General features: G+C 36.5%; 1 protein-coding gene across 3 annotated transcripts in view; it reads left to right on the forward strand.

Annotated features, from left to right (window-relative positions):
- Positions 1-4,027: 4,027 nt before the first annotated feature.
- Positions 4,028-14,030, forward strand: part of HPGD (15-hydroxyprostaglandin dehydrogenase) — a 28,650-nt gene continuing 18,647 nt past the window's right edge. The window contains exons 1-4 of one of the 3 annotated variants that reach the window (XM_081076401.1): positions 4,436-4,622; positions 4,950-5,073; positions 8,168-8,274; positions 9,784-9,802. In XM_081076401.1, the coding sequence (XP_080932527.1) occupies positions 8,237-8,274; positions 9,784-9,802 (57 nt within the window). In that variant the 5' untranslated portion in view covers positions 4,436-4,622; positions 4,950-5,073; positions 8,168-8,236. Of the gene's footprint in view, positions 4,623-4,949; positions 5,074-8,167; positions 8,275-9,783; positions 9,803-14,030 lie in introns of all 3 variants that reach the window. The other 2 variants (XM_081076399.1, XM_081076400.1) reach the window with 2 other exon arrangements.

The following is a 14,030-nucleotide window of genomic DNA, read 5'->3' on the forward strand; positions in this document are numbered from 1 at the left end:
CCTTTCAGAGTTGGTAGAACAATTATATGAGATAACATACAAAGGAACAAGAACATAGTAGATAATAGGAAATAGCTCCTTGATTGCAGTTTGTGGAGGCAAAGCCAAGACAAGAATCCTAGACACCAATACTAACAAAAACTGCCTTATTTCAGCAGGGCTTTGGGTTTCAGTAAAGAAAAAAAAGTCATTTCTGTATTGATTTATATGCGATCATTTCAAAAGTAAATAAGTTTATACCTATCAGGTGACTGACCTGTGTCTGAGCTGGGGCCTGTGATTAGCTGCATCTTGGGATATTTGTGCTCTTTCCTGGGCACAGAATGAAAGACAATTGAGTTAAGATTGGCCTATCTTAGCAGGTCAGAACTGAGCCAACTAAGACTAGTGTGTGTGAAAATATACTGAGGGTGCCAAAAAAGTGTCTACAAGTGGACTCTGGTCAAAACATTGCTCAAGCAGTAGTTCGCCGAAATCAGAAGTGTCTGGACGCTGATGGTAACCACTCTGAGCACCTCTTGTTATCGGGATATATTGAGTATTACAATTTTAATAGAGTTTTCCTTTCTTAAAATGTGCACATGTTTTTTTGACACCTTCTGTGTTTGATCAAGAAATTCTGATTTGAACCTGTTTATTTTTAACTTGTATTTCTTAAAGAAATTACTATTTAATCATGGCTAAAAGTACTGCTCAGCTACAATGATCTCAAAATGAAAGGTTTAATTTAAAAAAAGAAGTGCCACTCAGGAGTCAGTCATACCCTGAGTCAAAGTCACTTCCTTCAGTATTCTAGATTAGTGACCTTGGCCCAATTCCCTAACCTCCCCAAACCTGTTTGCCTCATCTGTAAAATGACCACAATAATAACTACCTCACAGTTTGGTTGTGAATAATAAATGCAATTATACATGTATAGTGCTTAGTGATAATAGCATTTACATAACATTTGCTATGTGCCAGGCACTGATCTAAGCACTGTATTTATTTAACTCAGTATAGTCTTCACAACAACTTTATGAACTAGGTACTATTATCATCCTCATTTTCCTGATGAGGAAGCTGAGATTCAGAGAAGTTAAATAACATGCTCAAGATCACAAAGCTCGGAGGTGGTGTGGCTGCATTCAGACCTGGACAATCTGCTTCCAGAAGTTGTGCTTTTCCCCTCTACAGGGTGTCTGCCTCAGTAAATGTTCAATGCCCAGGACCTGCCACTGGGTGAAGGAAAAAAGTCGTCCCTGTTATTTAATTTTGCATCATTTTGTTAGTTTTCATTTTAAAAGAACTTTAAACAACTAAATAAAATATAAGCTGTGAATAGGAGTGCTTTCACAAAATTGTACGAATGATTGTTTACTTCAAATTTCACTTAGTTTTAGTTAAGAATCCTACTTTTGATAACACAAATCATGTTGACAATAGAAATATATAGCTAATGTAAATAAAACTCAATAATGCTATGAACATAGAAGCTGAGAAACATATAGCAAAGCTCTCAGAGATAGGCAGGGATGTGTTTACTGGGTAAAGAGTGCTTTTCTGTTTTAGAATATACGATACATCATGTCCTGTAAATATCTTTAAGCCAGTATATACGTTTAACATAAAATATAAAATATCAAAATATTCTTCTTCAAAAATACATACCAATGTTTTTTTTTTCAATTTTATTTTTAAGTCGTGTTAAAAGGTAATCATGGTATATGGGACATCCCACCATCCAGTTTAAGCTTTCCAACTTCTCTTGAACACATATCTCATATTTATCTGTCCTTTATTCAACATGTACAAGCACATGCAGCGACATCCAGCGGTAAAGACACAGCTCTCTTTGAAGACACTAGGAGATAGTGAGGTAATTACAATAATGTGATCTGTGTACACACAGTCAAGTTTTCACAGCTGAGTTGGAAGATGAGGGAAGAAAGTGGGAGGGGAAGGATAGTAAGGTGAGCAGATTTTGTAAGTCACAGGCCTGAGGCTGAGAGAGTGGGGTAGGTTTTAACCAACAAACCTTCTTAGAGTGCAGGGGGGCTACAACGAAGATCTGGGGCATGGAGTGCCTCCTAGGCAATGCCCTGGAGTTTAACTATTTTAAGGATTTTAAAAATGATTAGATCTATTTTAGAACATTGTGGGAGAACCATGGAAATTTAATTGGAGTTAACAATTTTGGGAGCAAAGACGTTGTTCAGAAGGCTAACTGCTGTTACTATCCAGGAGAAAGTATAAGGGTCTGAACAAAGGCAGTGGCAGTAGAAACTGAGAAGAAAAGGATTAAAAGGTACTAACAATGGCTTAGATTCCAGTCTTTCCTATGTGCTAAAAGCAAAACAAAAGAAAAAAAAAAAACAACACAAAAAAACCCACAGAAAACAAAACTGTTTCTCAAATTTTTCTCTATCGCACATGTATTATTTATTAATCATCAAGAATAATTAGTTAGAACTAGTACTTACTGTGCCTTCTAAACTTACTGCTAATTATTGCCCTGAAAAATTCAAAGTACTTTTTTCCATCCTTCTTTCCCTTGTGCTCATCAGAGTACTTGGCAGCATTTACCACTCCTTTCTTCTTGAAACTGTTTTTCCCCATATGTGCTGCAACACTTTGCTCTCCCAACATGCTTCAGTGTCACTCTGTTGTGGAAGTCTCCGTTCTTCTTGCCCATGCAGTGAAGAATCAAAGGTCAACAAGCTGATTAGTATGCAAACAGGGTTTATTAGTGATATGGTCTCAGGGAAGAAAACAGGCCTAGTCAACGTGGGAGAGAGAGACATAGGCTCCTGGTCCTCTTGTCCAGGATTTGTAGTTTGATGGGTAGGGTGAAGGAGTTACACATTGACTTGGCAGGAAAAGGTAGTGTATGCTCTTCCATGGGAGGATGTGACCTCCTAAGTTGGGTGGAGGTCTGTTCACTCAGATCCTTGTCTTGCTCCAGACCACCTCTTGTCATCTGTTGTAAAAACAGATACAGTGGCTGGCGGCAGTTAATCAAAGCTACTTATGAGCTTTTTCTGTAGGCACTATGGACGCCCTCCATCCAACCCTCCTCCTTTGCCTCCTACATTTTCTAACTTCTACCTACAGTAGCAACTCTAGTGGTTCCTTCTGTCTCTTGTGTTAGTTCTTTCCTGATAAATAAATGGTTCCTTTTTTTCTATGTTCTGTGCTTGCTGCTAGAGGTGTTGGATTTTTGTCCCCACCCCTTTTTTTGTTTGGTCCTCTGCTATTCTCTTTCAATATAATACCTCAACTTACTCTTCACATTGCGATTTTGATGATCATGATAAAATATTAATCTCTCTCTTCTTGTCTGAATTTCTCAATATTTTTTTCAAGGCTCAATTTCAAATCAACCTTGAGGACCTCCTGCAGTGGCTTACTGCCAACATATATGTTACACAGCCCAAACACGCCTTCCCTGCTGAGCCAATCACCTCTCTCCTGTCCTCTAAGCAGTAAAGAAGTACACAAAGTTCATTTCCCCAAGTGCTTAGATTTCTTTGTTCCTGGAAACAAATGCCAACAGGTATTAAGTTTACAGAAATAAGATCGAAGCCTGTGGGTGATAACATGAAAAAAAGACAAAATAAAGTGACGAGGTCAGCGAAATAGCCCCAGCTGAATGCATCTCAGCACACAGCTGTACTCAAGTTCCTGGAGGTTAGGGAACCTCTGTTCCACAATTCAAGCCTCCAAAGCTAGTATGATTCAACCAGCAAAGATTCCATTGAGCCAAGAATTCATCAGACTAACAGCGACCTGGAAGTGCTGTGCAAGTCAATGATGACAGTTCTTGCGGAGCACTCTCAAGATGAAACACAATTGATATTGATCTGAAACAGAAGTGCCATCACGAGTCCCAGCCTTGAAATAAGATTCAAGGGTTTCTGGTCAGAGCACAGTTCACTTCTCATTTCCAAAAGCTGTACAAGTTTGTCAAAAACACAACTAAGTAAAAACAAAAAAACAACAACAACAGTGGTATTGGTTATGTCTGCTCCCTCATTTCCACCCCAATGGCCATGAGATTGGAATTCAGACAATAACTTAAATTGACACAAAAGAGCAACATCCCTAAACTTTTGCTTTGTTTGCTTGTTTTTGTTTGGGGGGGAGGGTGGCGGGGGTAGGAGGGGACTTGGAGTCAGGAGGCGGAAACCAAGCTCCCAAGCCTCTCTTCTGCCTTCCTTTTATCTGGGTGGTCTTCAGCGCACGGAAGGGAAATCTCTTTTAGAAGGAACCTTTCTGCTTTTTCTGTCAGCTCACCGCCAGAAGGTTGACCGAGGCTGTGACCTGGATTGGCTGCGAGTCAGGAAGGCAAAGATCGCGCAGCTTGGCTCCCGGGAGCGCTCAGAGCCAGGTGACACAGCCTCGGGTGCCCCGGCGCTGGCTTGACAGTTTCATCCCCGCCCACTCGCAGGAGAGCGCCCAGCCGGGGTGCACGCGCGCGCAGGGGAGCATAAAAGCTGCGGCGGCGCGGAGACGCCGAGCTCGCCCACCGCCCGAGCTGCGGCCACACCATGCACGTGAACGGCAAAGTGGCTCTGGTGACCGGCGCAGCGCAGGGCATCGGCCGAGCCGTTGCAGAGGCGCTGCTGCACAAAGGCGCCAAGGTAAGAGCGGCGCCCAGCCGCGGGAGCTCGTCTGCTCCCCGGGAGACTCGCCGCGCTCCCCGCGCACCCCGTCCCCCCGCGCCCAAACCCAGGGGTTCCCGGGAAGATAGGGAGGCTGCCCCCCCCCAAGTGCCCACCCTGCCACTTCCAAAAGCTGCTGGAGCTGATGCTCTTGAGCAGATCTCAGAAGTGACTGGGAGAGAACCTGAACTTTAATCGCCGAATGTCAGGTCCCAAAGAGGAGAGTCCTATTGTTTATTTGCTGTTCGTCTGTGTGTCTGTTTCATGAGCTGCGCAGGACCTGGACTCCTCTCCTCTTATCTACAGGTAGCGCTGGTAGATTGGAATCTGGAAGCAGGTATGAAGTGTAAAGCTGCCCTGGATGAGCAGTTTGAACCTCAGAAGACTCTATTCATACAGTGTGATGTAGCTGACCAGGAACAACTGAGAGGTAAGAGGGGAATCCATCTATCTACGCGGAGCACGCAACAGCCTTGAACAAGCAATAACCTGAAGCAGCCCAGAGCCAGAGGGCCACCCTGGGGCAGGCAGTCGGGCCTGCTCCTGGAGAGCAGCTACCTCTAAGCTCCAAGAGATAGCTTGGAGTGTTATGTTTCCTACTGACATCCCAATAGCCACAAAAACAAAGCGGGGGGAAAACCCAAGTCTGCTTGAGAAACCCTTTTTTTTTTAGTCATTTGGCAGCGCATAATGTAATCAAAATTCCTTTGGGTATTCAAAGACAGTGCTGCTACAGTAATTATTAAATGATTGAAATTGCAGCTGGAACTTGGAAAGTTAAATGTAGGCTAAGGGACTGTGACAAACAACTTCTCCCAGAAAGCTGGAAGACACCGAGTCCAGTTACAATGAAATGTGGCAGCCTTTCTCTTTTAAACGTAGGAGAATGCAGGATTAAAGTTCATCATCACAGACGTGCTAGGTGCTTTGAACCAGATGTTCTCTTCGGTTTTTCCCCACTTTAAACATAATAGTAGATGTATGGCAGTGTTAGAATGGCTGAAGAAAAGTTTCTATCAGATTTTCCTCAATGCTTTCCTGTTTCCGTCTACTCACTTAAAATAGAACAATCTACTTGTGAAATATCAGGGACAGTATTGGTGTACACAATAAACAGATTTGGTCATACAGAGGCTTAATATATTTGCATGAAAAAATACATTTTTTTCGAGGAAGAAATATTTGTACCTCACAAAGTTTTATTGAAAGACTGAGTAATTGTTAAGTACATATTTAAGTAAAAAAAAAAAACTTCCATAAAAATCATTCTAGTACTCCTGGTCTTAAAGGGACAGGGAAGTATGACTTTCTTTGACAATGTTGGGATATTATGAGACGACTGAAAATGAAGTGGCATGTTAAGAAGGGAATGTTCCCCTACAGTTAAGGAAAATTGCTTTAAAGGAACATATGTAATTAGAATTTGGAAATGCTAATAAAGATCTATAACATGGATTACAAGCATGAGTAGACGAGATCTGTAGACAATGCTGGTGGAATATATTTCGCCAGAGGATAAAGTTTTGTTGGTTGCATGTGATATCTTGGATCCAGAACAGAGGCATGTCAAATCTCAGTTTCCATGCTGATGGAATAGGAAACAGTATAGATCATCTGGAAGCTATTTCTGTCTGAATTTATGTAGTTTCACATGTGACATTTAACCTTAATTGTTTTGCTTTTCTGTATTTAAAATTAGTACCTTGACTGTAAACACATTCCTTAAGGATAAGTGATTGTGGAGGAGGACACTCAGATACATAATGAGTGGCCAGGGAAAGGCAAGTGGTCATGAGAAATCCACATGTTGTCTGGAAATCAGCACTTATTTGCACTTGAGGAAAACATGGCATTGACTCTTCCAATTTCAGAATTTAATGCTGACTACAACTTTTGAAATGTTGTCGACTGTAACCAAGGGAGACTGCATTGAAATCATAAAAATCCAGAGGTGAAAATGTTCTTGGAGATGACCAAGACATAACTCATTTTACAAATGAAAAAAGTGCAACATGGAGGGTTTAGCTCAATTATAAAGAGTACCACAGATACATGTCAGCAAGAGCTAGATTGTAAATTTCTTGAGCCCCAAATTCAGTGGTAGGTCAGAAAGAGAAGAATCTAAGGAATGCAGTGGAGATCAAAATGAGGAAAGAAAATTAAAGAAGCACTTAGACATACATATTTAACAACCTAATTTCCTATAATGTGAATGTAGAGTTCTGAAGAGTAGGACATTCTTGGGAAAGAAGGAAAGAAAAAGAAAAAAGTATTCCTTAGATGTTTTCCACTGGAGGACCTTTTCTGGAATCAGTTTGAGATCTTCAGAAGTATTTAAAAAATTCTGTAAAACAGTATTTATTTTATTGTTTTCCATTCCATTATGGTAAAGGGTAGTGTAAAGGGCACATATCAGAAAATTTTGCCACTATTTTTGTCAATTAACTTGCATAGTATTTTATCTATTTGGGAACTGATTAATCCATGCCCTCCTCAGTATGCCTGGTGGTTGTTAAAAATTCTATGATTTTACTTGAATCAAAGTAAAGTTTGTGTGAATGTACATTTTTCAAGGAATTCACATGTTGGCCCCAAGACCAGAGAACACATATCTGTCATTTGGAAGAGCACTAACAATTGTTATCGATAGCCTCAAGTAATAGAACTAAAATCAATAGTAAGAGGCCTAGGGAGACAATTTAAATCAATAGAACTATGTAAAAGTCAACTTTGAGAAATAATGTGTTTCTCAATACAAAGGTAGTAAAAAGCCTAGTATGAACTGCCTTAGGACAGTTTGCCAGGACTGGATATGTGGTTGGACAATGAAATGAGTGACCTTCAGGTCTTAGAATCTTTGCAAACTAGTAATACCAAGTAGGAATAATAGAAAGAAAAAATGATGAAATGGTAAACATTAAAGTTACAGTGATCAAATAAAATCAACTGAATAAAAAGTTGATTTTACTTACTAGGATAGCAAAATTCCCTGAAGTGACCATAATGGATCTGAATACACAAGAAGACTTGTGTTTAATATAACACTTTATGAAGATAATATGACATTAAGAAAAGGATATTTGTCATAGTCTAAACCATAGAGCTTCAGTAATTTCTTAGAGAGATGCTGGGTGCCCAGCTGACTTCCAAGAGCTCTTAGCTTAGGTGGGTCAGTTCTCTAAAATTTATTCCATGATATCACTGTTTGCAGAACTGCAAGGTGCATACAAATCATCTGTAGATGTTACTCAAGTTAAGATTCTGATTCAGTAGGTCTGTGGTAGCCACAAATTCTGACTTTCTAACAAGTCCCCAGGTACTGCTGGTTGATGTTACTCACTCACAAACCATACTTTGAGGAGCAAGGCATTAAGTGACACTCTAAGAGTGTAATTTTCACTATCATGGTGGATACATAAAAATTCATTTCATGGAATAAGATAGGGCTTAAATGTATACATGGAAATAATACATTTGGAATACAAAAATAAGAACATATCTGTAATGTCTCTTTTTTTAACTAGATACTTTCAGAAAAGTTGTAGACCACTTTGGAAAACTGGACATTTTGGTCAATAATGCTGGAGTGAATAATGAGAAAAACTGGGAAAAAACGCTGCAAATTAATTTGGTAAGCTATCTTAGCCATGCTTTTTGCCTAAAATGACTTAATAATGTGATATTTTTAAAGGAAAGACAGTTCTTATATTCATGGACACAATACAATGACCTGTAATATAGAAAGAGAGAAGTTACAGAAAACTAGGGAAAAAAGCATTTCCTTTTACAAATAGGAAGACATTTGAGACTTTCAATTATGAAAATAAATCTGCCTTAAAATTAAAAGGAAATATGAAAAAGAACATGGTTTATTACATAATTTAGGAGCTGGCAAAGTATGGCCCACAAGACACACTAGCCTGCCATCTGGTTTTATATCATCCACAAACTAAAAATGGGTTTAGATTTTAAATGGTTGAAGAAAAGTAAAAAGAAGTGTAAAAAGGATGACAGCATATGACATTTACACATTGTCTCTGGCTACTTTTATGCTACAGTAGCGGAATTGAATAATTGTGGCAGAGATCCTATAATGTGTAACGCATAAAACACTTATCATCCTCAAAAGATTGCTAACCCTGGTCTAATTTATTTAAAAAATAAATCTTAACTTAATTCCAGGAAGATAACAGAAAACAAGACTAAAATGACTTTTGAATTCTGCAGTTATTAAGATTTTTATCCTGAAAGTCAGGGAGAGAGAGAGACAGAAAGAGAGAGAGAAAGAGAGAGAAAGAGAGAGAGAGAATGTTTAAAGAAACTTGACAACTGCTTTTCCTGAGTTAAGACAATTCTATGATTTTCTTCTACTTTAGGCTAGTAATGTAAGTGAAATAAAATGAAAATTTTCTGACTGTGAACCGTACCTATATCTCTTCGCTTAATCATACTAGATCGAGATATATCAATGTTTAATACACCATTTAATTTGCTTATTTATAACTAATTTAATTTTGTATTTGTGTCTCTGCTTTTAAATGACAGTAGCTTATAATTTTCTTTTCTTACAATATTCCTATTTGGTTTGAGTTTCAATTATTCCTTTACTGACTTTTCTCTCCTGATATATCATTTTTTGAACAGAATGTAATCATTTCTCAAATGACAAATGTTAATTTTAATTTGTCTACCTTTTTCAGTAATTCTGTCAGTTTGGACTCTACATTATAAACTTATAGTATTTGGAGCATAAATTGCTAGTGATTATAATTTATTGATTTTTGATTTGGTTTTTAAGTTGTATCCCCTTTTGCAACATGTGATGTTTTGAACCATTCTGTATTTCCATATATAAAATCAATACTGACGTTTCTTTTGGTTCACATTTACCTAGGCAAATCTTTTTTCTATTACATTATGTTGAAAATATAAGTAACTCTGGCTCTTACTGACAGTATAGTATGAGATCTCGTTTTTCAAATCCCATCTGGGAACATCTGCTTTTTATATTTGTGAATTTAAGCCACTTATATTTATTTTTACTCTTCTATTAGGATTTATTTCTTCCACTTTACTTCATATTTTATATTTACTAAGTTTTCTTTCTTTTTCTGTTCCTTTCTTGCATTCCTTTGGATAGCTTTAATTTTCTTCTGCTGGTAAGACAACTGTATTGTTTATTCAACCTTTGGTGATTTCCCTGACTTATTATGAACCATATTTCATTAAGTCCTTTGGTTGTCAGATAAAAAAAAAATTGAATATACAACCAATTGGGAGCTTCAGGAATTTTTAAAAATTTATTTTAATTTTTTTAAATTTATTTTAATTTTTTTTTATTTAATTTTTAAGAATATATTTTTACAAACTTATTCCACTCTCCTAAACCACCTACTGACACATTTTTTGAATCAGGTTATCCTAGTGAAAAAGCACAAATCATGCAGCAGCTTTCTCCCTTTTGCATCACTACTGATATTTTTAATAGTTTCATCCTTAATACGTATCTACAGATAAAGGTCACATGTATAGTTAGAGGCCACTATATATAATGTGTTTGAAACAGACACCTACTGGGTCTTTCCTCTGAGAAGTTAGATGTCAGAAAACAGTGTGAAATGAGTTAATATAAGAAACATGAAAAGAAATGAAAAGGTTATAGAATTTGAATTATCTGTCTTCATCCAGCTAAGAGAGTATGTTTGCTTGAATATAGCCTAGGAGAATAAACATCTGCTCCAAACTGGGAACTTCCTACATTATCTGAAAGTAGAAAAATCTGGAAGACCAGTGGAATGTTATTTGACCTCTTTGATTACAATTCACTCTCCTGGATCTTTCCTCATTGAAATTTAGCTGGCCTTTATTTTTCTTTGGACTCTGCTGACATAGGCCACTCCTTAGTCTAACTCTCGGGACTGATAACATTTATTTAATTTACATAGAAAAAGATATAACCTTTGTTCCCCATGTTTGTAACTTTAAAACATTGTGTTACTTCACCTCCTACCTAGGACACCCATTGCAAGGGTAGATTAGAGTACGACCAATCATTGTCCTTCCACCTTGATTATCTCTACTAGTATAATGCAAATATTTGTGTGTGGTTTATACAATAATATTTTTAGACTCTGCTCTGAATGTAATTGGCCTCCTTATACAATCCTATGTGTACTTTTGCACATTTTTCCATGTTCCGGTCCATGTCAGAGAGCAGCCACTTAGTTAAAGGACCTCACTACATATCTCTCCCTCTTCTGAAATCTCATACATCTTTATACCATTCTTATAGGATGTACCTATTTTTCAATTTTTTTAGAATTATTATTTTATAGAATTATTTTTATATATGTGTAATTTATGCTAGCATAAGCTCTTATATACTATATAAGCTCTTTTAAGACAGACAGTTATTGTTTTGTGTACAGAGTAGATGTTCAATTAATATTTATTGGGTAAACTGCCATTGTTTGATGTTTCACCTACAATGGATATTCAATTTTGTGTTTTAATGCATGTTGGGATGATTTCCTAATACATCAGCATTGCTAAACAGTATTATCTATCCTTCCACTTTTACTCCTTACCAAATTTATCCCTTCCTTATTTTTCGATCTCACCACTCCTCCCACACAACAGATATATTAAACCTCTTCCCAGTCTTTTGTTTCAATTAAGTTATTCTGTACTTCCTCCTTAGTCTGAAGCCAACCACACCAGCCTTATTATAGCAGCTCAGAGTTCACTGGGAATGTTCAGAAAAAAGTCTTTGTGTAACTATCAAAGGTTACTCTGGCAATTGGGCAGAGGTAGATTTAACTTTGAATATTGATAAGCACATTCTGTAATGTACTGATTTTACATTTTGAAGCTTTAGTAAACCTAAATAATTCATCCCCATCCAAGTAGGATTTACAATCTAATGTGGACATGTAATAACATAGGTTGAATTCTTTAGTATAGTCAATAAAAATTAAACAAAATAGATAGCTATTGCTGGTGATTTTGTTTTCAGAATTAAAAGATTTGAACTTGGAAAGGCTGTGCATTTAGAATTAGTCAAAAGTAGATTTTAGTCCTGAATTTAGAATTCATGAACTTCTATTGTATTTCTCTGATCTTAAATTTCCCAGTTTGTGAAAGGATGACGATAACCTCTAAGGATGATTCAGTTTACATAAATTTGTATGAAACATCCAGCACAGTGCTACTACATAGTATTCCCTCAATAAATTGTACTTCTCCTCTTGAGTATAAAAACCTACACTTTCTTCATCCTCACTACCTCGTTTCTATATGAGGTGGGTTCCTCTGCCCTGCTCTACCTCTAAATGAAGAGTCGAGGAAATGGATAGAAACACTATTGTCAATAGTGCTCCCTTTTCTTGGCTCCCAAGAAGTTGATTACAAATTAAATTAGTAACTACTTTCTGTTAATGCTACTCTGTAATGTCTAAAGATCCAGTTAAACTATTGTACTTAGGCAGAATTTACTAGATTATAAGTAGCTTCTGCAAGGGCAAAGACATAATATTTACCCTTTACACAAGCAAAAATTTAAAAAGACTGAACATGAAAAATAAAAGATGAAAAAGGATTTCAGAAAAAATGGTCATCTATATTAGTATATTCCTTGAGAACTGGGCTGGAGAAAAGACAAGAACCTGAAAGGCAAAGTTTCATGGTTTAAATGACAGAATTTAAAAAAAAAAAAAAAAAAAGTTGCAGTATAGGATGAGAACCATAAATAAACTAAAAGGAATCCCAGAGTGGAGGGAGATGAGATAAGGGAAATGCCAGATTAGAAAATTTTAGTAGCATGCACACACACTATATATGTGTGTATGTAAAAATGTAGGAAGACATGATGAAGAGTTAAACAAGTAAGCTATTTGTCATTTATCTGTATTACTGAAGAATTATTCCCAGTATAGGGGAATTGATGAGAGTGGTTTTAAGTTATAGAATGCTTTCGTGAAAAAAAATAATTTCAGATTTCGAATATAACACAATTACAATTTAAGTATTATATATAAAAATTGTCTCTTCATAACCAAAAATATTGAGAAAGCATGTGTTAATTAGATAATTTTGTCAATAACTGGATTTTTATTTATTCTCACCATGTAAAAATAGACATAGGAGTTTTTTTGAGAATTAAGTATAAAATTTTAACTTCCTTTACGAAATGGATTAAAATATACTATAGAGTCCAGCAATTTTGTGTTTGTAGCTAGAACATGTCTATAATTTTCATTTTCTTTTTTTCCCTAGATGCTTGATATTATAATGACTCAAACTATAAGATATAGAGACATTGCCAAAGGGCAAAAATACATACTTAGAATATTAACAGAAAATATTTTTTTTCCTAACAATTCCTAACAATTGTTTTCTAATAATTTCTTTGATATATTATCTGGGAAAGCGAAGATATTATTATAGTAAAAGAAAAGAGGTGAAGATATCATCTATGCACAGTGAAAGCATTAGACCTTGTCATGTAGATTTATACCAAAAATACTTTGATTTGAAAAATTACTCATTTCTTACCCTGATAATGGATGAGAAAATTATCCTTTGTCTTCCTTCGCCAAAGATCTGGGAATAAAACTTGCTTTTTTAAAAAAATAAATAAATAAAGTTTTCTATCTAGTTTTCTATCTAGCTGCCTCTTGTAGATGTTGAAAACACAAAAGTGGGGTGTCAGCAAAGCTGTAAATACCTGAGAATAAAAGCATAGCACCAATATGCGTAAACAGAAATTCTGTCCAGACATGCTGGAGACCCGGGCAGAAACTAACAACATTTAACTGACTTCAGTAATTTTAACCATCTACATTTTTTCCTTCTATATAAACAATTAATGTTTTGTGTTTCCATTTTAAAAGGAATCACGTGCAGATTTTACGCATTCTCCCTAAGCTTACTTAATATCAAACTGACACATGGCTTAAGTGAACAGAATCTTCAATTTACCTTTATGTTCTAGAACTCCTATTACTAGGTAGAGAGGCAACTCTGAATGCTTGTCAAGAAACTCTCAAAGGACTTTTAAAATAAAAAGAAGGTAAAGACCAATATGTGCCTTCAGTTACACACTCATTATCTATCGTATTATTTTCTTTGCAGTATTGTAAAGAATGAAAAAAGGAGGACTTAAGATGTCCACAGAAAATTTTTACCTTTTAGAACTGAGTTGGAAGGGAGAGGAGTTCTTAAACCCAAAGGGGGCAAAAAAACAAGGGTTTCAAATATAAGTTTCATATCACAGGTTGTTTTTGGCAGTGGTGAATTCTTCAATGTTAGAATAAAACAGAAAAGGTGCTTACATGTGGAGATGAGTAGTGAAGCAGAGTAAACCATCAAAAGGACATTGCAAGCAGT

Source organism: Rhinolophus hipposideros, assembly GCF_964194185.1.
Source record: "Rhinolophus hipposideros genome assembly, chromosome: 16".
NCBI classification, from domain to species: domain Eukaryota; kingdom Metazoa; phylum Chordata; class Mammalia; order Chiroptera; family Rhinolophidae; genus Rhinolophus; species Rhinolophus hipposideros.